The 16,236-nt window shown below is 54.7% G+C and overlaps 2 protein-coding genes and 1 long non-coding RNA gene across 4 annotated transcripts in view; all 3 read right to left on the bottom strand.

Annotated features, from left to right (window-relative positions):
• Nucleotides 1–1,291: 1,291 nt before the first annotated feature.
• TLX3 (T cell leukemia homeobox 3) lies at nt 1,292–3,442 on the bottom strand. The gene is made up of 3 exons (XM_062629318.1): nt 3,034–3,442; nt 2,395–2,638; nt 1,292–1,579 (listed from the first exon to the last, which is right to left on the bottom strand). Exons 1-3 carry the CDS (start codon nt 3,440–3,442, stop codon nt 1,369–1,371), a joined length of 864 nt encoding a protein of 287 aa, XP_062485302.1. The 3' UTR covers nt 1,292–1,368.
• A 2,275-nt stretch (nt 3,443–5,717) lies between these two features.
• On the bottom strand, nt 5,718–8,069 carry LOC134169075 (uncharacterized). The gene is made up of 2 exons (XR_009966751.1): nt 7,940–8,069; nt 5,718–6,054 (listed from the first exon to the last, which is right to left on the bottom strand). It is a non-coding gene; the product is annotated as an uncharacterized LOC134169075 (long non-coding RNA).
• A 4,747-nt stretch (nt 8,070–12,816) lies between these two features.
• The window catches only part of RANBP17 (RAN binding protein 17), a 156,301-nt gene continuing 152,881 nt past the window's right edge, over nt 12,817–16,236 (bottom strand). For both annotated transcript variants that reach the window (XM_062629242.1, XM_062629243.1), the window contains exon 28: nt 12,817–13,387. In XM_062629242.1, coding sequence (XP_062485226.1) covers nt 13,291–13,387 — 97 coding nt within the window. In that variant the 3' untranslated portion in view covers nt 12,817–13,290. The remainder of the gene's footprint in view (nt 13,388–16,236) is intronic.

Genomic DNA, 16,236 nt, shown 5'->3' with positions numbered 1-16,236 from the left:
AAACCAACCCCAAAACAAACAAAAAAAACCAAACGAAAGCAAAGCCACAACAACCAGCCCCCCCCCGCTCCGGGGGCCGTTAAACGGGATCCGGGGAGCTGGCACACCGGCAAGACGCGGTCACTGCCCATCCTCTGCCAACGCGGGTCCGCGCAGCAAAGGCGGCGAAAACGAAACGCGATGGGCGCCGGCCGGGTGGGGATTCGGTACCGCGGCCCCGGAGGGGAAAAAATACCGGGGACCGGCGGGGCCTCGCACCGGCCACGCCGCCGGCTCCTGCGCCCCGGTCCGTTCCCGTCCCTCCCGGCCGCTCCAACGCGGCGTGGCCGATGCTGTCCCAAACCCGGGCTTGTTCCCCGCGGCCCCGGCAGAGCGACCGGGAGCACCGCGGACAGCAGCGGCGGAGCCCTGCCCCGAGCCCGCCCGGCGCCCCGGTCCCCACTCCCGTCGCGGCTCCTCACCTGCACCTCCGCGGAGGGGTCCCGGCTGTTCCCGGCGCGGCGGCCGCAGGGAGTGGAGAGGCGTTTTTAAAGAAAACGTTTATTTACACGTCTCGGCAAGTACAAAGTATTATACATGGTCTGTGTCAACCCCAAATCTTCTTTATTATGAAACATAAGGCGCTTTCTCTAGAGTCGGCGGCGAAAGGAGAGGGTGCGGGTGCTCTTTCGGTGCACTAAAGCTCATCGGCTGAAAAGGTGAGGACAAAACCGGAGTGTGTGCTGCCTGAAAGGAGCCCTTATTACTACGGTGAATAAATTACAGCTGACATTAACTTCACCTGGGACAGATGGAAGCTACCGCTTTTCAGCTTAATAGGGTTTCCTAAGCTAACGAGTCATCACCGGCTCCACTCAGTCCCCTCCGCTAAGTGATAGGTAGGTATTTTTGTTTCTTTAGACTAATCTCAGAACAGGGAAAAAAAAAAATAGCCTTTTGTTCCAAAGCCAACACAAAATACCTATGTTCAGATTTCGATATAAATAATCGAGGTTTTATATAATTCCATATTAATAGTGCCCAAAATCTCGATGCATAAATAAATTAAATTATTAACACTTCTTACAAAAAGTGACATATTTCCCTTCCTAGTGGAACATCGACACGAATATACAAGCAGAGCGTGGGGCCCCGCGACGGCAGCACCCGGCGGCTCCGCTCCACTCCGGGCCGGCCTCGGGGAAGCGCAGCGGCGGCCCCGGCCCCGACTCCGGTCCCAGCCCCTGTCCCTGTCCCAGCCCCGGCCCCGCGGGTGCCGCTCGCTGCCTCGGCGCCCTCCCCGTCTGGGTCGAGCCGCGGCCCCGCGGCGGGGGGGAGCCGCCGGCCGAGCTCTGCGGGCGAGTCCGCTGCGCGCCCGGGCTGCCGGGCTCAGACGAGGGAGGTGACCGGGGGGATCTTGGCGCTCTCCTCCTCCCAGGGCTGCAGGTTCTGCAGCGCGAACAGCGACGAGTTGTGCAGGCACAGCGGGTCCGGCTGGATCGACTCGTTCAGCGACTTCTGGAAGGCGTCGTGCTGCAGCTGCAGCATCAGCCGGCTCGCCTGCTGCCGCTCGGCCTCCCGCTCCTCCGCCGTCTGCCGCCTGCCGAGGGACACGCTCAGCCCGCGACCCGGCCAGCCCTGACCGCGGCCGGAGCATCCCCGGCGGCCGCCTCCTCGTCCCGGGCGGGCACCGCCGGGCAGCGGCAGCACTCGGCCTTTGACGGGGGCTTCCGGGCGGCGGCAACGCCGGGGAACCCCCCGCTGACCGGGAATTCCCTGATCCCGAATATTCCCCGTTCTCCCCCGATATTCCCCCGGGTTGATTTGTTTTCGTTTGGTTTTCCTCTGGATAATTCCCAGTTTTTTTTCCAATAATTCCTAGTTTTTATGAATAATTCCCGTTTTTTCGATTAATCCCTCCGTTTTTATGAATAATTCCCCGTTTTCGATTAATCCCTCGTTTTTTACGAATAATTCCCCGTTTTTTAAATAACCTCTCGTTTTTACAAATAATTCCTCGGTTTTTAAATGATCTCTCGTTTTTACAAATCATTCCCCGTTTTTTGAATAATCCCTCGGTTTTTATGAATATTTCCCCGTTTTTTTTCGAATAATGACACCTTTTTTACAAATAAGTCCCCATTTTTTTCGACTAATCCCTTGTTTTGATGAATAATCCCCCGTTTTTCGGATAATCCCTCCTTTTCCGAATGGGGGACCATTAAAAAATAAAGAATTGAAATCATAATTATAATGATAACGGTAATTACAGCGCGAGTCTGACAACATCGATCCACCCAGCCGTTCCGCTGCCGGCAGCCGGCAAGGGGCCATCCCTGCCGGAGCCGGGGCTTGCCGGGGAGGGGGGGGGGGGGCGGCGGCGGGACGGGGCGGCCCCGGGGGCGCAGGACTCACCGCCACTTGGTGCGCCGGTTCTGGAACCAGGTCTTCACCTGCGCGTCTGTCATCTTGAGCGACTTGGCGAGGGCAGCGCGTTCGGCCGAGGCCAGGTACTTCTGCCGGTGGAAGCGCTTCTCCAGCTCGCAGATCTGCACCCGGGAGAAGGACGTCCGCGGCTTCTTGCGCTTCGGCGGAGTCCGGTTCTGGTAGGGGTGCCCGATCCGTCGGGTCACCGTGAAGGGCGTCAGCGCCGCCGCCGCTGCCCGGGTGGGAAGCACAGGGGTCAGTCCCGCTCCCGCACGGTGCCAGCCTCCCCCCCTGGGGCCGCTGCTCTGCCCGACGGCCGCCCCGACGGCCCCTCAGGGACCGCGTCTGCCCCTGAGGTGCCGCTTCCCGGTTCTGCCGAGGGAAAACGGGGACGAGCGGGGCCCGGCAGCCCCCATCGCCGCCAGCCCCGGGGATGCCGCGCTCCCCACGCCGGGAAGAGAACGAATTTTGGGACGGCGGCGGGCGCGGCCAGGGTAACCGTCCAGCGGGCAGCCTCGGCTGCCATCGCACTGCTACTGCCGGGGCTATTTCGTTTTGTACCGTTTGTTTGCCTCTCCGTTCGTTGCCGGGGGACGGGGACCGTCCCGCTCCGCCCCGGAGCCTTACCTGTGAAGCGGTCCTTGACGAAGCGCCTGCTGCTCTCCATCCAGGGGAAGTTGAGGCTGCCCAGGCTGGGCACGGCGGGCATGGCCGGGATGGCGCTGGAGATGGGCGGTGGCACGGCCCCGGGGATGGGCCTGTGCGCCGGCACCCGGATCACGCCGGCCGGGGCCAGGCTGAGGTTCACACTGTAAGATCCAGAGTCCTCGAAGGGCGCGGCGATGGCCGGGAACGGGGCCGGCAGCGCCGGGTAGGGCGCGCCGCCGCGGCCGCCGGGGCCGCCCAGGAAGGCCGCGCCGTCGGGGCCCCGAGGGGGCGGCGGGGCCGCGCTGTCCTGCTCGGGGCTGTTGAGGATCTGGTCGATGCCGAAGCTGATGGGCTCGTGCTGGCCCTGCGCGCCCGCCGGCGGCTCCATGCTCCGCCGCCACCGCCGCCGCCCGCCCGCGCGCGCTATAAAGGCGCCGCCGCGCTCCGCGGCCCGGCCGGACCCGCCGAAACTTTGCCGCGCGCGCGCCTCCCCGGCAGCCGCCCCGTCATCTCCGCGGGGCCGCCGCGCGCCCCGCCGCCGCGTGCGCACCCCCTCTCCTCCTCCTCCCGCCGCCGCCATTGGCCGGCCGCGACCGGCCTCTGCGCTCCCATTGGCTCCCGCCGCTCCGCGCCGGCCTCGCGCCCGGGCGCGGGGACCCGCCGCCGCCGCGGTGACATCACCGGGGGCGCACGAACAATGGCGGGGGCGGGGCGCGGGGCCGCCGTCGGGGCGCTCTCGCCGCGCTCCGTCCCCTGCCCCCCGCCCGCCCGCAGGACCCGCGGCCGAGCCCCGCTTCCCCCGACGGCGGCTCCGCGCGCCCTGCGCGGTCCCCTCCCCGCACGTCCCGCGGCCCTGGCCGGCGGCCGCCCCGACGGCAGCGCGGAGCGGAGGGCAGAGGCGGTGCCCGGAGCCACGCAGGGCGAGATTCCGTTGTGCGCCCGGGCAGCGGGAGTGCCCGGCGCGGCTGCGGAGCGAGTTTGCAGACGCTCCCTAACGTCCAAATTGGACTAAAGGCGTTAAAAATTAAATAACGCTCAGCCGCATTTACTTAGTTTCCCGCTTACAGAGGGAAATGAAAACAGGGAATAGAATTTCCCTGTTAATAGAATGTAATGGCATTTGATCAGCACCTGGCAGGGCGATCCCGGGATGCCGGAGCGGTGACAGGAGGGACTTGATTAGTTTTTAAAGCTTAGGATTCAATTACCGCAGCGCGCCCAATCGTTGCGGCAGCGGCAGCGGGGCACGGACCGACCCGCCGGGAGGCTGCCGCTCCCCGGGGGAAGCCAGGGCCGGGCTGAGCCGTTCGCGCCCCGCACCGGGCGCTGCCCCCGACGGTCGGCTCGGAGCTGCCGGCGGAAGTTTCCCGGCGCGGCGGAGGCGCGTTCCCGCCGGCCGCCGTCGGGGGGCTCCCCGGCCGGCAGCGCCCGGTGACACGGCCACAAGCCCCGCACGCCCCTTCCCCGCGGGGGTCCGCCCGCTGCCACCCGCGGCCCCGGGCAGCCTCAATCGGATTGTCCCCGGTCGGTGCGGCGGGTGCGCGCGGAGCCGCCATCCGCGACCGCTTCCCCGGAGCGGAGCGAATCGAATTGACACGATCGCGGCAAGATGGTGCGGGGCCGCCCAGAGGCAACGGGAATGGCCGCGGGGCTCCGGCCCTCGGGGGTCCGGGCCGGCGGAGAGGGCGGGGAGGCGGAGGGAAAGAGAGAAAAGGAGGGGAAATAAAGGGGGGAAAAACCCAAACCCAAACCAAGAGAGGAGGGAACCGGGGGAGGACAAATAAATAAATAAATAAAGTGACACCGAGTCCTGAATCAGGGCAGGCTTTGTTAGAGAAAATTGCAGCTTGATCTGCATAATGGGAACGCGGGCTGCCCAAGGCTATCTTTTTATTGCATGTGTGTCTGCTGTTATCAATTTTGTGAACGATTTCACAGGGAGCCTGGCAGACTTGAGCTGGAATAATATGCAAAGATGAGCTTTGAATAATGAATGATGTGCTTTTAAACCAATTCCAAAGTGTCTGTGATAGTACAATATGAAAAGGGGTGATAAGTAATAGTATATTTAAAAGGCGCTAGTATGTTTTTATTACTATATTTAAAAAGATATCTATATTATTTTTGTGAAATGGATAATATATCACAGAGTCTTTGATAATCAGCTAAACAATACATTTTTCTTTGGGAAAACTCTCCTGGTTTTACACAGTTAAATATAGAGTATCAGCGCACAGCTTTGTAACACTCGGCTATCTTATTAAATATTAACTCTATTTTAATATTAGCTTTTAAATTTAATATGTTGACGTTCTGCAGTTTTACTTTAATTACGTTTTATAATTAATAACCCGGGACCTATGGTGTCCTTAAACGCGGCTCCCCCACAGCCGCCCCGGCTCCCCACCCCTCCGCGGCCAGGGGCGCAGCCCCGCGGTACCGCTCCGGGCCCCGGGACCGCCTCCGGAGCGTTCCGAGGCTCCGAGCCGGGCTCCGCTCCCGCCGCCTCCCCCGGAGCATCCCGTCCGCCCGGCGAGGAGCGAGCGGAGCCGCGGCCCCGACGGCGCGGCCCCGGTACCCGCTCCCCTCCGGTCCCCCGGCTCTGCCCAGCGCCCGGGGCCGGGCGGGATGAGGGGCACCACCCGTGCCCAGGCTGCTCCTCGTAGTAGGGGAGCCAGACCCTGCTCAGAGCCAGCCCTGCTGGGCAGGGGGATGCAGCGGGACCCCCTCAGCAGGACCAGGGCACCTGTAGCTTGCCCATAGTGCCCTGTGTCGGGGAGCTCTCCGTCACAGGAGTGCATCAGTTAAGCCAGGCTCCAGTCATGGCGCAGCATGGACTTTGTATGGCACAGCACAGCAGGTCAGGGCATGGCGCAGTATGATGCAGCACAGCATGGCCTTTGCTTGGCATGGCATGCAGTGCCAGCCACAGGCAACCTGCTGCAGGGGTGCCACTAACCCAGGCCCTGGGGAGTTCAGGAAAGGAGAGCTCTGGGGCAGCTGTGGGGTGAGAGGTGGAACACTGTCATTCCCTGTAAACTCAGGCAGCATGCTGTACAAGTGTTCACTGCGATGTGGTGCCAAGCGTGGTGCCGGCAAAACAGAGCACGGTGCAAGCGCTGCTGCTTTGGCCAGAGGGACCCCTGCCCAGTTTGTCACTGGGAATCACCAGGCACAGAGATGCAGCATCTGCCTCCGCCATTCTTGAATCCCGGTGCAGCTCCCAGGTCTGGCTGCCATGGGGGAACATGGATGCGGATGTGCCACCACCCGCCACCATCACTGCGTTCGGTTTTGGTGTGCACTTGCACTCCTCAGAGCCAGGGATGTCTTTGGGCTCGAAGCACAGTGAGCCCTACAAGGAGGGAGGGTGTCCTCACAGGACCTGCCTGTGCCAAGCAGTGGCTAATGCCACCGTTCACCTCTTAAAGTGCTTACTGTGGGATGAGACCACAAAAACGGGATGAACTGTACATGATGAGCCCAGCCCCAGTCGCTTCTGCCTTTTAAGAACGAGGCAACCCAAGCAACATACTTCCTCCTCAGCACCGGGCATCTCTGTATCTGCACCTGGCGTGGGTTTGCTGGTGGTGACCCCAGCTGTGCTGCTGGCACCAACATGTGCCACAGCCACGTCAGGGCCCTTTGGCTGTGCCACCACGGGAAAGAGCCAAGGCTGTAGATCTGGGGGCCATAGCCACTCCTGGAAAGCAGCGGAGTGATGGGATGGTTCCTTCCAGGGCATGTCCCAGTACCATGGAAAACTAAATCTCCATCCAGAGGTGGCTGGCAACTCCAGGATAGTATTTAGTGCCTGGGAGTGGTGAGATCGGGAAGTGGCACAGGCTGGTGGGTAACGGCATGCAGAAGGGCTTCAGCTCCTTCCCATCCAAAGTCTCTGGAGATTCTCCAAGGACGAGCACACTACATGGGAGCAGGGACAAGGGGTCCCCGCTGGGACCAGACCCAGCACTGAGCAGCTGGAGCCTCAAGAAGGGCCATTCCCCATAGCGGTCTCGAGCATCGCTCCTGCCCCGTCATCCTCCTGCTACCCTGGGGCAGCGACAGCTGGCACAACAGGGACCCAGAGCAGCCCAGAGATTTGAATCTGGCTGCACCCTGAGAGGGTCCCCTGCCACCCGAGCCAGTCCCGGCACCGCACAGAGGCCCCCGGGAATGGCTCAGACCCACGGGCCAGGCAGGATGCACACCCTGACTGGCACACACAGCCTCCCTCTGTGCTGCACTGCTGTAAAGTAGCCTCTGTTAAACGTTTACTGTCAAAATCTGGCGTGGACCAATTGATCCATTACAGCCTTGGTTTTTTTTATGTTTATCATTAATTATTTTTCAAATGAGGCATTTTGCTTCGAAGGTGAGAGGGACAGGGACCGGGCTGGGAACGAGACCAAGAGAAAACACTGCAGAGCTCCTCCAGCCTCTCCAAAGCGGTAGCCAGCCTTTTATACTAATGGGCCGTTAATTGATGGTGCATTACTGCGCAGTCCCTCCCGAGCTGCCTGGCGCAGCCGCCCGAGCGCAGGGGCCGCAGCGTGAGGGATGCTCCAAGCAGGGAACTCAGGGGCTGGGCGGCCCGTTCGGGTGCACACGGTGCTGCTGGTCGGGCTCCAGCAGCTGATGGAGGGGGTCAAGGGGCTGCGAAAGCCCCCCCCCCGTCCGGAGCGGTGCTCGCACACGGGCTGCGATGCTGCGCCCGGCTGGAGAGGAGAAACCATACCCGAGCTTGGGAGCCCTTCACTTGGAACAGCCACCGAGCCTGCAGCTGCTGACACAGCTGCAGGGAGAGAGGTGCAAGTGCTGTGGGCACCCGGCCCCTTATGCTGGTACCCAGAAGGTGCCCCCACAGTCCCCAGGGCTGCAGTACCTGCAGAGCTCATCCTGTGGGACAGTAGCAGCAAATCAACCTGCAACAACGCAATGGGAACACAGGCTCAGGGTCTTCAGTGAGCCCAGGTCGTTATAAAGGGCTTGATCGCACCTGAAATGCTGAGCATGTGCTTTATGGTCCTCGTACCGCCTCGAGGAGCTCCACAGAGCAATACCCAGCCCCGTACATCTGTTCAGCCGCTTCTGCACTTCAGCTCCTCTCACACTGCCTCTTCCCCAGCACTCTGCTGCGCACATCCTGGGCTGTGCCCCTCGCACACTGTCCTGCAGGGCCGGGGGTCCAGAGGCTCCAACTTCTCCAAAGTCTCCTTCCTTCAGGGCCTGGGACCTGCAATGGTCACAGCGACCCTCACCAGAGGTACGGCCTGCAGCTGGAAGCCAGTGCTTAGAGGAAGAGGGGTTTGATGAGTGTCTGACCTCCAGCTCCTGTCCCCAGCTGCATCTTTGTGCTTCCTCACTGGTGGTGGCACTGCCACAAACAAATCCCTTTTCTTTAACAGGACGCTAAAGGCGATGTCAGTGCTCACGTCTCAGACCCCTTTGTGGTCCTCAGACCCCCCTTTAACATGCAGGAGCTCACATGCTGGGAGCTGGTCTCTAATGCCGGGCAACTGAGGAGCCATGTGAGCCTGAGGCTGGTGCCAGAGCCCAGCACAGGGCAGCAGGAGGCACCCGCCGTCCCCTAAAGGCATCGCCTGTTGCTTCAGGTTTTGTCTGTTCCCATAGGGTGACAGGAACAGCGGTACCTTGCCGCATGAGAAAGTAGCAGCAGACGCTGAGATGCTTCTGCTTTAGCTCCTGGCTTTGGCAGCAGATCTCAGAATGAGCAAGGCCTGCTCTCCACAGCCTGTTCTAGATGGATATTGCTGCACAAACCCGGCACGCTTTTGGGTGTTTAGCACATCACTGATTACAGACAATTCGTGTGGAAGCCAGCACCACAGGCGACAAAAAAAAGTTGTTCTTCATCCGTGGCTCTGGAAGCAGCATCCCTGCAGGCCTGGCAGGGCGATACTGGGGTTCAGGCTGGAGAGGGACACGGGTGCTCTGCAGCTGGGCATGGGAAGGGGAAGGACGAGGGGAGAGTCAAAAGCAGCTCGGGCGCAGCAAGCTGCTGCCTGAGCTCTGCCTGCACCCACCCGAGGGGACGCCTGGGCAGGGGCACACAGGAGGGTGATGTGGTCTTTACCCTTGTGCCTTGTCCTGCAGAGTCCTCCTCGTGGGCGCCAACAGCCCCCGGGGCCCCGCAGCGGCCTCGCTGCACACCCTGGGGATGGGAAGGCCCCCGGGGTGCCTGTGGCCGTGCTCTCGTGGCCCGCACCCGGCTCTTGGTGCTTGCAGAGCAGGTGCTGGGTCCCGTCAGCCCGCAGGGGCTACAGCAGGGCCGCCTTTGCCGAGGCAGAGCTCGGGTGCGGAGCGCTCTAAGGGCCGCCCTGCCCTGCCCTGCCCTTCCCTGTGAGCTCGGGAGGGCTGCACCCGTCCTGGCTGCAGGAGCAGAGCTCCATCCATGCAGGCAGGCTGGGGGGGCTGAGGGCTGCCCTCATCAGCCCCTTCCCCATCAGCACAAGTGTAGTCCCCTTGTCCCTCCCCTGCGCGGAGGAGCTCAAGTGAATGGAGGCTGACTGGTGGTAAAACCTCGGTGCAGGGAAACAGTTAAACCCTCTCACAGAGCGCAGTTAAAGGTGGCTGCAGCCCGGGAGGATGAACGTGCTTCGTGGTTTCAATTCACATTTCAAAGCACATCTTTATGGGGCTGGTAACCTTAATCATCGTATTAAAAAAGCCAGAACTTCGTTTTAGTTCAAAATCTATGCACTGGTCCATGAATGCCCGAGACGAGATGAGATGGGGAAGGTACAGGGGAAGGAACCACAGCTCAAACGGAAGAGAGCTGAGGATGACGGGCAGATGGGGCTCAATTTCTTTCTGCCAGCTCTGATAAACTCAGGCTGCAGTGAAGCCGACAGGGAATGTCCTGGTACCGGGGACAAACCCTGCACGATGCAGACATCTGGTCTCCCCGAGCAGCAGCACCAGCCTCAGGTAGGAGGAGAAGGCTGGGACGTAGCACAGGGCTGAGGCTAAAGCCGGTAAAACAGCCGGTGTTCCCACACAGCTTCCTTCTCTCTTGCATTCTTATTTTATACACCAACAGGCAGCTGCTGCCAGGTTTTTCTATTAAATATGACTTTTGTTGGGCAAATTACATTAGGATGGATGCCACAGGTATCCATTAAGGTTTATTTATCGTGATACTGTTTGGATCTCACACTTATAAATAACTTATGTTATGGCTTTTGTTTGTAGAAATGTAACTTACATATTTTATTATGCTTTCTGTAAACCTCAAGAAGAATATTGTCAAAGAAGCGCCCTTTAACAGCAGCCTAAACTACGGGACATAAAATCTACACTAACATTATTTTTTAATACGGCAAGGAAGCGTGTTATCCCTCTGCAGTTTGAAAGGTTTGCTGTCATCATGAACTCGCGCTACAATAAAACATTAACAAGTCTAAGGATTGTTCTGTAAGGTGTGCATATACCGGGGCTGACTTGGTTCAAAGCCTCCTTATGCAGGCAGGGCAGGGTAATAAAACTGAGCAGGCTGCCTTTGCCTGCTCCAGTGCAGGGGTGAAGGCTGCTCTGGGGGGGGTTTGCTCTTTCCTGCAGGTGGGCAGACACTTACCTGGGATTCAGCAGCTGGTGCTTTTCACTGTGATGATATAAAACACATTTTGGGGAGAATCAGAGCTGGTTTAGCGTCACAATGCCAGACTGGTTTGGGTTGAAGGGACCTTGAAGCTCATCCAGTTCCAACCCCTGCCATGGGCAGGGACACCTTCCAATAGACTGTATTGTTCAAGGCTCCCATCAGATTCCCGCGATGACAGCACTCCAGGTCTGAGAGGTGTCTCCTTCCTGACATTCCCATTCCCTTGTTTCCACCTTTTTCTTTTTTTTCTTGAAAGCAGAAAGAAAATTCCATCCCCTCTAAAGGCACTTCTGTCCTTATAAAATGCACACGAGGCATTACACGTGCTCTGTAAACACTAGGCAATTCTGGGCTGTACCCACTTCGACAGCGCCCTTTTCTAAAGCTGACAGTAAAGACTCTCAACAAAGAATCTGGAGCCATAAACCACACTATTTGCTATACTATCCATTTCCTAACCTAAAAGCAAGTGTATTTGTACCACCAGCTACTCCAAGCAAGTTCCTGTTGTCAATCGTTAACCAAGGTTGAAATGCTGTTCAAACACGTGTCTTGAGCTTGACCAGTTTAGAAGATGCTCTTTAGGATCTCACTTGTAAGTTGTAACAAGGGATGTGTTAAAGGGGAATTTTCAGAAACGTACTTGAGTGCTCCGGGGAGTCTGCAGCCATGTATTAAACCAAGTTATTAACTATGAAAGCAAGTTATTAAGTATTAAAGTCTCAGTGCCAAGTTATGGGGACACAGGTTCCTCCTTTACAGTATGCCAAACTTCAGCTCAGATTTCAACAGGAAACGGGCTGGTGTGCGAGCACACACTCACGGTGTGCACCCACTACTTATTTCCATTGATGGGCAAAGAAAGTGGAGTCACAGAACCCATCAGCTTTCATCTGAGCCTGCGACACCAACACGCAGAGCTGCGGGGCTACGTGAGGGCTTCTCCATCAGAACTGCCATTAGGGATGCAGCATCATGGAGGCACCATGGACGAGGGGCATGGAGAAATCCTTCCCCAAGTCCCAGCTCACCCTGAGACCTCCACACACGTTGCTGAGATGGGGTCTGCAGCTTTTAAAATCCCATTTGGCAGCACAGATCCCGGTTTCCTTTAAGGCTCAAAATGGAAAGTTAATGACCACACTAATCCGTACGTGCTCCATGTGCTGATAAGGATCACCCACTGCCTGCAGTTTCCAAAGCTCGGCACACAGCACCAGGCTGCATGTAGGGACACCCCAAATCTGCAGCTTTTGAGTAACCTCAATTGACTATTTTCTGTTGGCAATCAGAGCCTCTGGCTGCAGAGTAAATACTTTCTCCAGCTGAGCTTAAAAGTACACAGGAAACTGCCCAACAGTATTATTTCTTTTCAGATTTAGGTCCTCCAACTTCAAAATGTGCAGGGAAAGAACAGTTGCAAAGAAAAAAATGGGAAGGCATCAGTAAGAAATACTGGTATGAACCTTTCCTCCCTGCTGACCACCATTAAAAATCCCCATTCTTATCTAAACAGTGGGGAAATATTACTAAATGCACAAGGGTAAGCATGAAAAACACATTAAATCAGTTAGTTACATAAGAAAAAATAGTAATAAAACCCCAAGCCAAATCAAACCCAATCCCAAGCGTCTGTAATGGCACCAAACAGCTTTGCTACTACCTGAACTTCCTGCTTAAATAGTTCAGGTTTTTGGTAGATCTCGCTTCAATTCACTTGGGTGTTTCTGCAGCTCACGTGGTGCCTCCTGCCCACCATGGACCACGCTGATGGTTCCCACAGCCCAGGATCGTGAGTTCCAGTGTGAGCAATCTTGTTCTGGTAGATGCTGCACTTACCGTCCCCTGAGAGGTGGAGACAAAGTTGCTGAAGTTGCTGTTTCAGACGCACAAATTCATCTTCATTGCGCCACATGCTGCTTATACATGGGCTGTAAGCCTCTGTAACTATTTGCTTGCTTTTTTTGTACTGGTGGATAGGTTTTGTTCTTTTTAAACAGTGTTTTAACAACTTTATTTTCTTCTGTGCTTACATTCTCAGTTTTCTTGCTACACATTAAGCTTTAAATGCTCATTTTTAGCCTTCTACATTGTTGTCCACATTGTCATTAACTGTGCTGAAAAGAAATATATAACACTTTGTAAAAAAATAGTGGATTTTATTATTTCAGGAAGCTGTCATATAAAATTCACATTGGCTTTCATCTCATGTTCAAACAGATACGACCTCAGGGTGAGCTGGGGAGTTCTTAACTGATGAGATATTATTTACTATTATGTGTAGAGCTGAGAATCACTAACTGATACAAGTTTAGAAGGAATGCATATTTATTTTGTTCTTTGGTTAAGTACTGTTTCTACACTGTTCCATAAAGATAAAATAACAGGATAATAAATTTTGATAAGAAAGGCTGAAAACATCCTTCAAACTCAGATTTTCCATCATTTTCACTGTTATAAAGCCTTACATTTAGGCCAGAGATACAAAAAGGCAGAAGATATCTTAAAAAAATAGTTTTCACAAGGGTCAAAAATCTATCTTAACAATGTAAGTGGGTCCCCAAACGTTCAGGGCTGGTTTGTTAGTCAGTGCTCTGGTCCCACAGTCACTGTTAACTCATCATATCTAAAGTAACGGGATCCGAGGCCCCTTCATTGCGCAGAGCTTCAGCCACGTCTCTGCGAAAGATTGACATATTCTGAGTGAACCTGGGAAGAGGAAAAGCCAAATGTTTGATTAAAGGAGACCGGATACTGTGAGAGATTTATTTCAAAAACCTAAGAAGAAAAACAATAATGGAAATTTGAAATGAGAAGGAAAACAGAGGAAAACTCACGAACAGAATCACCGGGTGCCCTCAAAACCAGTCCTATCAAATACAAATGAGCACGTAAACACGTATGGGCAGTATCAGAAACTCAGCCTACCACATGTGAAGATGTGGAACATTTTAAAAGTCAGCTGGGAAATCAATGCAACAAGAAACCTTTCCATCTCCCGTGACTTGGAACATGTCCCTTCTCTCAAAGCTCCAGCAATGGTCTCTTTGGGATACGTCCAGATGGCCGTCAAGGCCTGGCTTTCTCCACCTACCTTCCTCCCTCGTGAGTGGTGTCAGAGTTCAACCTGTGTCTCAGTGAAACGCGGTACCATCACCCATCTGGCACAGAAAGCAAGCGGCAAGGTGCAGGACGTGAAGTCTGTCAGGTGGCCATCACATCCAGGACTGAGTGTCAGCTCTGACTCAGCTTGTGTGACAGCCCAAATCTGATCTACTCCCTTGGCCTATCCGTACCCCAAACAAAGAGTTTAACTGCCATTCATCACATCTCATGTATGCATTTGAAGAACCCAAACCAACCCAAACCCACACCAAAACAAGATTCGCAATGCCAGACATGTATCACACCCTGCATTTAGGGCTTTTCAAATGTTCTTTTGTTTGTTGCCTCAGTGCTATTTGCTTTAATTGCGTCAGACTTTGCTAGCTTCCCTAGAAAAGCTCCTTAGGGCTCCTTCCTGCAGAGGACTCTTTGGACAGGTGCTAGGAAAACTGATGGGATCTCAGCAAAGGTCTCTGTGCAGGACCAGGGTAATAACCCTTCCTGCCTGCCTCCACTGCACTGCAGTGGATGGGTACATCTGGCACTGTGGTAAACTGGGGCATGCTGTGGAAATACAGGATGCCATCAGGAGTTTATTCTTTATTCTATTCATAATTTTTTTATGTTTGTGCTTATTTCCTTACTAATGGAAATTGATTTCTGCTCAATTTTAAACAATCACAGTTAAAAGAAGCCTCCTGTTCCACAGGATAGATCTGAGCAGGATTACAAATCAACAGCTGAAAACAGAAAAGCCATCATATTAACTCATGCTGCTTGCTGGGGAAGTGATGGCTTAAGAGTCTTCCCAAGTTAGACAGGCGGATGCTACTGAGACAGACGAGCTGCTTGTTCGACTGAATCATGCCTATCCCCCAACACCTGCACCCATTCCTCCCTGCCTGCGCTCCCACAAAAGCTCTCCGAGAGCTTCCGCACCACTGCCTATGTGAGAGGACTCCACAGTGCTTCGACGTGAAAATCCCCTTTCAATCCATGGATATTTGAATCTAGCATTTGCCAAATCTAATATGTGCTGGCAGCCCAAGAGATGGAAGCCTCTGTCCATGCCATGAACAGGGAGAGCACAGGGAGCTGGATTCAGCCTGTTCAGCCTGGAGAAGGCTCTGGGGAGACCTTAGAGCAGCTCCAGTGCCTAAAGGGCCTGACAAGAAATCTGGAGAGGGCCTTTGGACAAGGGCCTGTAGGGACAGGCCAAGGGGAATGGCTTTAACCTGCCAGAGGGGAGACTGAGATGAGCTCTTAGGCAGAAGCTCTTCCCTGTCCTTCACACCTGCAGTTCCCAGAATAGGGCAGCTCAGAGAAAATTCACATCATTTCTGTTTTTCTCAGAAAACAGTGTTATCTTAAGGACTCCTTGCCTTCAAGAAATATAAATAGTTATGGAACTAAGAAACTAGTTACAAGAATGAGTTTTACTCAGTTTTTAATTTTTAAATCCTGAAGCACTGTCAAGTCAAATGAATCCCCTCGGCATTTACAGCTCTAAGGTCAGACTACATCCTACAGCCTGCCACGGGCAGCTCAGTTTTCCTTTGTTTTAACAGGCATTCTCCTCCTTCCCGGTGGCTCTCTGCCATTTCCCCAGGTTTTCTGCTGATCCAGAACACAAGTTACACACAAAGTCTGTCTGATTCATTAGTGCCATAGATATGATCTGTGTTTCTCTGGCTTTGCTTCCAAATTCCCCTGTCTCTGGCACCATCCACACTCAGGCCATAAGGAACTTGCACCCTTAGTACCAGAATTGAGTAAGAAAATGAAATAAAAATGTGGAGACCACAATTAATGCAAAACTATTTGAGAATTAAACAAGTTCAACACAATTTGCACACCAACAAATGGAAGAAGTCAGAGAAATAAAACCACTAAATGGTTTTAGCCATAACTTCTCTCCAAGCCCCTTTCCAGGTTCTTTCACGCTTCCCAGGAAGCTCCACAACCTGGATTTTGTGTCTCTATACTTTCAAGGTTTGCTTTGGTTGAATAATGCACATGAAGAGAAAACACAGCTAGCTGGGAATAAAATGTTAGTGTGAACATTAAATGCAGAAAACCTTGCCCCTGCCTTCATGAAGTTTTCTATTCTGTTTTTCAAATGAGGGCAAGATTGGGTGGATTTGTAATTCATGTTGAAAAAGTATTACAGAATTCCTTGCCTCATTTATGTACATGAGTAAGTGGCCCCACTGGATCCTTTCTCATCTTGCCACTCCACAGGCAGTTGCCTGACCCTAACAGCAGCAAGAAAAAACCATGTCAGAGCAGCAGCACCGACAGAGGCTGAAGCAAGTGTTTTATCAGAGGGGTTTAAGGTTGGAAAAAGGAAGCTCTGAGGCTCACCTGCTGAAATGAGGCAGCTTGTTCCCAAGTGAAAAAGTAGCAGCTGCAGCCTGGCAAACTCTGACTTTTGGATTACATTAGGAAATACA

This window comes from Pezoporus occidentalis, unplaced genomic scaffold (assembly GCF_034315485.1).
Source record: "Pezoporus occidentalis ecotype Australia unplaced genomic scaffold, CSIRO_AGI_Poc_V1 ctg33, whole genome shotgun sequence".
NCBI lineage: Eukaryota > Metazoa > Chordata > Aves > Psittaciformes > Psittacidae > Pezoporus > Pezoporus occidentalis.
Note: the sequence above shows the minus strand (reverse complement) of the source record. Positions and strands in the feature narration are given on the sequence as shown.

Bases quoted from the DNA above. Each gene is read 5' to 3' on its own strand.
- TLX3 (XM_062629318.1), bottom strand. From the start codon at position 3,442: ATGGAGCCGCCGGCGGGCGCGCAGGGCCAGCACGAGCCCATCAGCTTC. The intron at 2,639-3,033 runs GTAAGGCTCCGG...CCACCCGGGCAG, and splicing joins CGTCAAGGACCGCTTCACAG to CGGCGGCGGCGCTGACGCCC. The intron at 1,580-2,394 runs GTGAGTCCTGCG...GTCCCTCGGCAG, and splicing joins AACCGGCGCACCAAGTGGCG to GCGGCAGACGGCGGAGGAGC.